This window comes from Pholcus phalangioides, unplaced genomic scaffold (assembly GCF_987345545.1).
Source record: "Pholcus phalangioides strain wild (caught in Gottingen) unplaced genomic scaffold, Ppha-v1.0 ptg000039l_1, whole genome shotgun sequence".
NCBI lineage: Eukaryota > Metazoa > Arthropoda > Arachnida > Araneae > Pholcidae > Pholcus > Pholcus phalangioides.
In genome coordinates this window covers 19952802-19962977 of record NW_028301625.1, presented here as the reverse complement: position 1 = coordinate 19962977, position 10176 = coordinate 19952802, and the positions used below count along the sequence as shown (strand labels likewise).

General features: G+C 36.8%; 1 protein-coding gene across 1 annotated transcript; it reads left to right on the top strand.

Annotated features, from left to right (window-relative positions):
* The first annotated feature begins 6652 nt into the window (after positions 1-6652).
* LOC149065666 (uncharacterized) lies at positions 6653-7126 on the top strand. The gene has a single exon (XM_089254017.1). The coding sequence runs from the start codon at positions 6653-6655 to the stop codon at positions 7124-7126; it is 474 nt and encodes a 157-aa protein (XP_089110143.1).
* The last annotated feature ends 3050 nt before the right edge of the window (positions 7127-10176 follow it).

The following is a 10176-nucleotide window of genomic DNA, read 5'->3' as shown; positions in this document are numbered from 1 at the left end:
CATCGAATTTTTAAAATAAATTGAAGGCACTGAACTAAAAACTTATGACGAGTTGAGAGGGAAAAATGATCTTCCCCTTTTAAAAATAAATTAAAAATATAACAACCCCCCTCTCTCTTTTTTATAATATACTAGCTTACCCCTAGACCACCGAGCCACTGATACTGATATACCAGCTTACCCGTCGCACGTTGCTGCGATCTCAGAAGAAAGGAAATTCAAGGAAATGAAGGAAAGGGGGGAAAAAAAAAAACTATGCCAGAGAAACCTTCGCGGGAGTGCACTCAACAACTTCCCAAAGTTTCATGGCGATCGGATGAATAGTGTAGTAATGCATAAAGGACAAAACAGACATACATTCGTTTTTATACACATAGATAAGGATAAGATTTTATCTTTCCCCATTATCGGATCATGTAAATTACCTGAAGACGCATTAAACAGTCATAGTGCTTAAATTTATTTAGTTATTAATATTTTAAAAGAATTCGATCCGGCAAAACACATGTTAAGTATAGGGAAAAGAGCGGTTTGTTTGGGCTTACTTGTCAGCTCGTAGGGTTGCCACAACGGCTTCAATTTTCGTACCTGATGTCACCTCCTTGTATTCTTTCCTCCGGAGTAAGACGCCTTCATATACGTATATATGTATATATGTATTAAGGAGTTCTACTCCGGAGCAGGACCTCCAGGTTGGGGTCTTTCGTGGGGCCACGGATAGCCATTTCACGGGCCTTTCTAACTGAATTTATAATGTGTAAAAACGAGAAAATTATGAGAATCGTTCGGGCCCCCCCCCGGGCTGGAGCCCTGTCAGTCCCACCCTTGTGGGGGCCATGCATACATCCCTAGAATAATTGATGACATTTTACTTTTACACATTAGTGAACATTTTACTAGGAATGAAACCCTTTGATTAAGGCTCCTTGAAGCCCTAAACTGACTCATCCACCATTTTTGAGAGCAAGTTTGATGTTAGTATTATTGCTATAGCCGATTTAGGCACCCATAAAGGAGAGAATACTCATCGTCCTCCATCTTTGACAAAAAAAACTGGCTTGACGTTACAAGCGCAAATATGGCGGTGGAGTCAGCCTAGGGTTTCAAGAAGCTTCATAGCCAATCGCTGTTTTTTTTTTGAACAATTATCCTTTTCTTTCACTTGGATCGAGCGAAAAAAACAGTTTTTCGTTCAAAGATGGAAGACGATGAGTCCGTACTCCATTCTAGACCTCAGATTTTTAATTATATTCTTCTTTTATAGCGAAAATACAGGGTGATCCAAACTTAGAGAAGGTGTAGAAGTAGGGGAAGGGAAAACCTCTATTTTGCTTGTGCGTATGGACTATTATATTCCTACAGCGACTGTTCTCTATCTGTTTACCATAGCCTCCCTGAAGCACGGTCTATTTCCTTGAGTTATTTTTATTAACCTGTGATCGTAAAAGGCCTTTTACGATCACAGACGAAATATTTCCTCCAAATGTCAGTGGAATAAATTCAATCCAGTTTCCCGTGTTTTCTTTCTTCTCTTCTCACCATCGTGAAGTTTTATTGTAACCCTATGAACCGAATTAGTTTTTTTCTACCCGTTTTCTCTATACTCCTGTTAGTGATTTTCCCCCCATATACAATGCATCTTTCTACTACAGTCGAATCCCATTATAACGAACTCCAAGAGACCGGAGAAATCACTTAGTCATAACGAAATTTCGTTATAAAGGAATTCACAGTTTTTGCATTGTTCCTATGTAAACTTATCTGGGACGATTAGTAAAGTGTTCGTTAAAACGAGAATTTCGCTATAACGGTATTCGTTAAACGGGATTCGACTGTATATACATGTAAGAATGAAAGAGAGCACATAGGATGAGAGTGAAAGTGAAATCTGCTGTATACCGTCTTATCTACTTATCCATTATACTGTTTTTCCTTTTTTCTATTTTTTCTTCCTTTTTTTTCTATTTCTTCCCCTTTCTTCCTTTTTTCTATTTCTTCCCCTTTCTTCCTTTTTTCTATTTCTTCCCCTTTCTTCCTTTTTTTCTATTTCTTCCCCTTTCTTCCTTTTTTTCTATTTCTTCCCCTTTCTTCCTTTTTTCTATTTCTTCCCCTTTCTTCCTTTTTTCTATTTCTTCCCCTTTCTTCCTTTTTTTCTATTTCTTCCCCTTTCTTCCTTTTTCTATCGTCCAGTTAGGTTAGGACCAGGTTGCCATATTTATTGCTGATAAGTGAAATAGGGATCATCCAAATTTGTTGACAAAAGCTTGTACGTATACGTGAAAGGGTTAATAATGGTGCTTTCGTGTTGTGCCTGAGCTTGTTTTGAAAAGTATATCATGGGGAGACGAATCACGTTTCACAGGAATAAAAAAAATCGTTCGTTATTTTTCTTTTTTAAAGATATTATTTATTAAAGGTTGCGATGCAAAGATGCATTCATTAAAAATTGCGTTTTTCCGCTAAATAAGCTGCTAATTTTTTAATAAATATTGAAACTAAGTTCAACGAGTAAGTGGTTATAAATATTTCTGCGTTTTAGAATGATAATTTAATGAAATATTGATCTATTTGGCTTAATGTTTCGGAAGTATATTCATGTCCCTCTTGGCGACAAAATTTTCCGCTACTTTAGTTCAGACGCGTTGTCTGAACTTATTTTTTGACCGTTCTTCCGATTTTTAACCAAATTACACACAATTTTTGTTATGATTACTGGTTACTTAACATATCGCAGTAGTTTGAAAAAATTAGACATTAATTTTGTACGCTTTTATTCTGCGGCATCTAGATTCATACAGTGGTGCCTTAACGGAGGAGCCTAACGGGGTCCAAGAACAAACAGGGGACCCTTATTATTATAGAATATTATTTATTCTGAGATTATTTTTCATTAGATTGAAAATTTTTGAAATGAAAAATAATAATAATCAAATTTAAATATGAATTACCATTTTATTTGAAAATTCATATTAATTCTGAAATTATTCCTTTATCAAATATGAATGTTCATTGATTCTAAAAGTATTTTTAATTACTCATGAATTTTCATGAATTGCGAAATAATTTTCTCAGCAAATTCAAAAATCATTTCTTTCATCAGTTCTGAAATTTTTGCTGTCATTTAATTCTAAAATTATTTCATTCAATTAATTATGAAATAATTTCCCTCATACATTCTTTCTGGAAATGTTAATATAAAAGTAATTTTGAAACTACTTTCACCAATTCTGGAATACATTTTTTTTAATTGCGGCTTTTTTCTTCAGATTTTCTATAAATTTTGTAAGTATTTAAGCCTCTTCGCGTGTTGGCGGGCCATTGCAAAAAAAACTTCGAGGGCAATATGGCTCCCAGACCATACGTTGAAAATTCTTGCAGTAGAACCTCCCGTGATGGGCAATTTTTCTAATTCCGTCATAGGGAATTTAATGTTGTTTCACAACTCACTAGGGGATACATTACGATAATTACGACTAAAAATAAGAATATTCATCTTACATATTTGTCATGTTTTTTTAATTCACTGCAATTTGAAGTGGTATTTCATTTCCCGCGATTGGCGACTTTTCTGTGATTTTAGCAGGAGTTGGCAATTTTGCTTACTTTTGGCGATCCAATTATCATTGTCCGGTATTTTCCCATATTTCGAAGCCAATATTTTCCCGTATTTTTCTCGAGCAAATATGGTCAGCGTAGCTTATCAGTGACCTCTATAATAAGACCTTCGTCCTAAAAAAACAAAAAGAAATAAAATTAAAATTAAATTCTTTGTTTGTATTAAATAATTATACGGTTCGACAATCAATGCGTCGCCGTTGTGAAGCGTGCATAACTGTGGATGGTAAGAACTTTGAGCATTTGTTGTGTGAAACTTAACGTGTACACTCGCGTAAAGTATCGCTAAATAAAGGGTTTTTCCACCCATTATTGGCTCGTCATTTCTGCATCTTCGTTTATCCTCCAGCTGATCAGAATGGGGTTTCTGGTCATACATTATAAAATACGTGATTCTGTTTTGTTTTTGTGTTTTCTAGCTCCCCTAAAAGTTTGTTTGAATCACCCTGTATATCTTAGACTTGAAATGACACTTTTCGATGTATCACACTTATGAATTTTTTCAATATCTATTTACTTTCTATCGTTTCTTTCATCCGAAAAAATAATTTCTCAAAAATTTACAGAATGATTACTTATTTTGACGCCCACTTATAAAATAATCGGGAACTGTGAAATGTCACTTAATAGGATTTCTCTTCTCCGATTAATCTCGGATGAAACTTGCTCATATAACTACCTTTACCAACTGTCGCATATTATAATAAGAAAAGGGGATGAACGGTTTCGCTTGCTGTCCGAGTAAGGATAATGTCACTAAAATGATTTAGATAAAGGGTTTATCTGCTATGTTAAGAAATTAAGGTAGGGTGAGGGCAATCACACTAATTTTTCTCCAAATGATTCATTGTGGGCGCATTTGACCTACACCCGTCAGCCTCCCTCTTGTGGGGGTTTTACCGAATAAACGAAAAAAAACCTCACTTTGGGAAAGCAATGGAACTTACCAAGGGTGTAGTAGATACTACGAATATACAACAAAGCACTGTTCCTCAACCTAGGGTGATATGTCCTCCGAAAACCAAATGGAAGGGAAGTCGTGACGACTTTGAATGTTTTGTCCTAAAATAGGATGTTTTAGACCCTGAACCCCCCTCGCTGACAAACCATTCACTTTATTTCCTCAAATGAGGTCATAGAAAATTTGCAGTAGAATGGGACAAATTTTTTTTTGTGTGTAAACTTTATTTTCAACCCTCCGTCACATTATTTGGGTTCGAAACTGAAGCCTATTGAGAAAAACTATAGAAAATAAGCAGTGACCCACCAGTGGCTATTTCTCCTCTTCACTGGTGGACCAAATAGAAAGGCTGGTGGGGCAAAATCCCCACCAGTTAACATTTAATAAAAAGGCTTGATTCACTTGTTCTTAACGGTGAGCAGAACATAGGACTGTCAGTATCCGAAGGTTGATGGTCGGAACTCCACAACGGTAGTGTTTTTTTTATATTTTTTACGCCCTATTAAGAAATTCTCAAAAGTATTACAAACCGTTTTTTTAATGTATTCAATTATATTGTATTTCACCACTAATAGCGAGATGCACGAGATCATAGGCGTACGTAGAATTTTTTCGGGGGGGGGATTACGTTTTTTCCTGTAAAATATCACTATAATCTTGGCTCAAGGAGGGGTTAGAACCCCCCTCCCCCTTTGCGTACGCCAGTGCACGAGATTAAGGGATTCTTCCCAAACAGCGAACGTGACGACAGTTGGTACGGGGGCGAGCTTCTGTATGCAGCCGATCCATCTTTTGGTAATGAGTCTTTTTGAATAGACGTCATAATCATCATCATCACTTTGAGGGACAGGCATAGGATGATCCCCATAGAAATGAACATTAAAAGTCCCGATTTTAGCGTAAAAATGCGGAAATTCAGTGGGGTTTTCCGCCACATCAGTAATTTTAAAAACTGAATTGAATTCTAGATTTTGGAAATATTGAGCTCGCTTAGAGATACGAAGCCCAGAAAATTAAATATAAAATAATTTGTCGGACCTACTTTTGAGTTGAATATTCATACAATAACATTGATTTCAATACTTTTGATTTTCTCAAGCGCGAAAATGAAAATTAATGTCTCCGTATTGTCTTATAATATCCAACTGCACCAATCCATACAGGATGGGAAAAACTTTAAGAGGTGGCAGTACACGCAAAAACAAACAATTTTCCTCAAAGGATGCATGGTCTAAAATGAAATGCAAACGTGCCACAAGGTGGAACATGGTTTAAACCGAAAATACGAGGAGAAAACGCAAGAATAACGTATACGTTAAAAAAATAATTTTAATGACTCATTTACAATAATTACTCAAAAAAGCGACCGCCAACGGTGATGCAAGAAGAACAGCGGAGAAGGAGGGATTGGCAAACGCTCTGGAATATTCCAGGCATATCGCGCACCTCCCCAGCAGCAGCCGAAAGCCTTGCGATTAGGTCCTCTTCACAGTCAAAGGGAGTCTCACACACCAGACTCTTCAGCTGTCCCCACAAAAAGAAATCAAGACACGACAGATTGTGGTGGCCAAACTACAGGACTATCTCGCCCGATTCATCGGTTTCGAAAAGTGACGTCCAGATAGTGCCGTACCTCTCGCCCAAAATGCACTGGAGCTCCATCGTGCTGGAACCACATACGCCGCCGGAGGGCACTTGGAACATCCTCCAGCAAAATTCTCAAAGCAAAGGCTACTACTTACCAATATTTCGTTGGACTGAAGAGCACTATATCACTAATCTTTTTCATAAAATGTTTGGAGTCCGTGATGAAGTTTTCCGTTCCACCAATGTATCTTCTCAGCATTGTTGCCAGGTGTTTTGCAAGCGAATATGTAGGAGATCCAATGCTGCTCACTATAGGTCGTAGAGGAACTTCTGGCTTGTGCACTTTTGGCAATACATTTTGATTTACACGCAGTCTTTTTGATGTCTTCTGTAAGAGAGGATGATTTAATGAGCCGGTTCAGGTGAGCAGCCTGTCTCACAACTACATATTTCAGTTGGAATGGTGAATATTATGAACAAACTGAAAGGATGGCGATAGGCAGCCCAATCAGCCCGGTCGTGGCTAACATTTATATGGAAAGATTCGAGGCTCAAGCTTTGGCGACAGCACAATACCAGCCATCAACTTGGTTTCGGTATGTGAACGACACATTTGTTATATGGGGTCATGGAGGGGAGAAACTTGAAGAGTTCCTAGTTCATCTGAAAAGTATACATCATAACATCAAATTCACAATGGAGAAAGAAGAGGGGACCCTTCCGTTTCTAGATGTTTTGGTCACGAGGATATGTAATAGACTGGGCCATACGGTATACCGTAAAAAGACGCACACGGACAGATACCTGCACCGGGAGTCTAATCACCATACTGCCCAGAAAGAAGATATGATCATAGCTCTGGTGGAAAGGGCAAGAGGAATCTGTGCACCAGAACATTTTGATGAAGAAAAATTTCACCTGATTAGGACCTTCCAGGCCAATGGATACTCTACGGTGATGTAATGAGGGCCATACAACCAAAAAACACCTCACGGAAAGTAGAAGAACCAGCGACCGGAAAAGCGTTTCTCCCTTACATTCCTCGAGTTACGGACAGAATTGGACAACACTTGAGAAAATTTGCATCAAGGCTATCTTCAAGTCAACCAAAAAGCAAAGTGAATGTCTCAGGTCGGCCAAAGATATTTTTCAGTATTACTAAAGTGCGCCATTATCCCGTACGTTACAACTGTTAGAACGGTGTTTTGCACGCTGGAATGACTTCACAGGGCTGGCGTCCGCCCCTTTTATTCACTGCCACGCAGATTTGCATACGGTTTCTTCTTCCCTAGGTTACATTTGCGTGCATGGTGTTCTTTTTCTCCCGATAAATTTCAACGGGAATGACATTTTAACGTTTGCGGAGCGGCCGTTTCGAAACGCGCTAGCGCGTTTGCGTTTCATGTTAGACCATACATTCTTTGATGACAAATGTTTGTATTGGTGTGTACTATCACCTCTTAAAGTTTTCCCATTTTTCCGGAATCACCCTGTATACGTATATACGGCAGTATACGAAAGTGTCATAGCAAAAGCTGGAACTACAGGGTGAGGGGGCAAAGGAATCAACTGCCCCTGGCGCAAGCCATTTTATGCAAAATTCAAACTGGTGGGCCACTATGAAGAAAGAGCATCCAACAGTGTTGTGGGAGTCATATTGATTGCCGAAAAGACAATGGGTTAAATCAGCGTTTCTCAACCGGTGCTCCGTGGAGCCCTTGGGGCTTCCTGTGCACTCTCAGAGGGCTTCGCGCCCTCGAACTTGGATTAAGTGAGAGAGAACCTATAACCATCAACCTTTCCAACGGGAAACTCATGCTCTATTGACTGTACAAGTTACGGCTATGGGTTGCAGTTGTAATTAAATGAAGTAGAACTTGGTTGATTCGAACTTTTACGAACTCCTTTTGAGTTTTCTATCTAATTTAATGTTAAAATGTCTTGTTTAATTCGAACTTTTTTCGAATAAACTTTAAGTTGAAGGAAAAAAATCATGATTTTAATATGAGCAATTTAGTTTGGAAAAATTCTACAAGTCGGACTTTGTTCCTCTCGACCAAGTTGTTGAAGAACAAACTTTGAAAGACAAATAAAAGTTTGAAAATTCTCTTTTTCTCTACTCTATTTTTTTTTCTTTCTTTGATAATTTGATGTCCATTTTAACATTGTTCAGCTCAAGTGCATCCAGAATATGTACCACTGGATATCGATTATGTTGTTTAACCTATGGATCAAGGCATACTGTACTATTCAATTCCAGAGTATGGAAAGCATCGGAAAGTTCAGATTGTAATTCGTCAATGAAAGTATATTTCCTTGATAGCATAAAAATGATAAGCAATATTTGGAAATAATTTCGTAACCGATGATAACATGAACTACTTCTATAAATCAGGCTTTGAACATGGTAGATAAATTCTGCAGTGATGCTGATTCCAGAACAGTGTAATAATGTAGCGGGTAAGATCAGCTATTAAAATTATAAATTATAAAAATTTTGGAAACAGTTTCGTAACTGATGATAAAACTTTAATAATTGATGAGTATTATCCTATACGAATGTTGATGAATAAGTTGCAATTTAGGGTCATATTTTACTAAGCTGACCATATTTGCTCGAGAAAATCGCGGAAATTGGGCTTCGAAATATGGAAAAATACGTGACAATGCTGACTATCGCCAAAAATTATGCCAAAAGTAAGCAAAGTTGCCAACTCGCGCTAAAATCACAGAAAAGTTGCCAATCATGGGAAATGGAGTGCCACTTCAAATTGCAGTAAATAAAAAGAAACATGACATGTGAGATGAATATTCGTATTTATGTAGTCGTAATTATCGTAATGTAATTTCTGAGTTGGAACGATAATTTTAATCGTTAATTTGAAGAATAAAATAAAGAATAAAAAGTCAAGTGCTTTTTTCGTTGAAAATACGTGAAAAACCGGGACATTTTCGCAAAAAAGTAGGAACAACCCATAAAAAAAACTCAGGGCTGTTCCGGGAAATACGGCACGTATGGTCACCGTAAATTTTATGGATCCGGGATAGATTAATTGGATAATTCGAAATTTTTTCAAGTGACTTTGGATTTCGAATTAACCAAGTTTGAATGTATGTAAATTGTGAACAGGGTCGCCCGTACCAGACGCAGGAGCTCGGTCATTACCTTCTAGATAGGGGAGGTAATGGCCCGGTGCGAAATTAATAGCGGGAACTAGAGGCATCTAAATAATTTCGGGGGGGGGGGGAACTTAGCCAGTACCCAAAAGTTGGCAGAGGCCGGGGGAATCGGCATAAAAAAATTCATACATTATTACAGAATTTATATAGAAATGCTGAAAAATATGCATATTAAAAAAAACATATTGAAACAATGGTTTCAGGACTATGACTTGGCATGGAATACTACAAATCCTGATATAACATTATGTATGCAACATTATGTAAATACAAATTAACACGAAAATTAAGGAAAATTCAAATTGATGAAAATTCAAAAAAAGACAAATTCAATTGATGAAAAATAAGTTATTCTCTCTCTCTCTCTCTCAGTAATTCAGGAACAGAAAAATTAGGACATAATGAGAAAGAAATTTTCTGAGAAATAATGAAAATTTAGCATTGATCAATAAAAAATAAGAAAAATAATTGAAAGAAATAATACAATGAAAATTCAGAATTTATGAAAGAAATAATTCTAGAATCATAGGAAGAAAAAATTCTAGAATCATAGGAAGAAAAAATTCTAGAATCATAGGAAGAAAAAATTCTAGAATCATAGGAAGAAATAATTCTAGAATCATAGGAAGAAATAATTCTAGAATCATAGGAAGAAATACTATAATTCCAGAATCATAGGAAGAAATACTATAATTCCAGAATCATAGGAAGAAATACTATAATTCCAGAATTAATGAAAGAAATAATTCTAGAATTAATAAAATAAATCATTCCAGAATGACTGAAAAAAATCATTCCAGATTGACTGAAAGAAATCATTCCAGAATGAATGA

Excerpts from the sequence above, each read along its gene's own strand:
- LOC149065666 (XM_089254017.1), top strand. The coding sequence starts at position 6,653 with ATGGCGATAGGCAGCCCAATCAGCCCGGTCGTGGCTAACATTTATATG.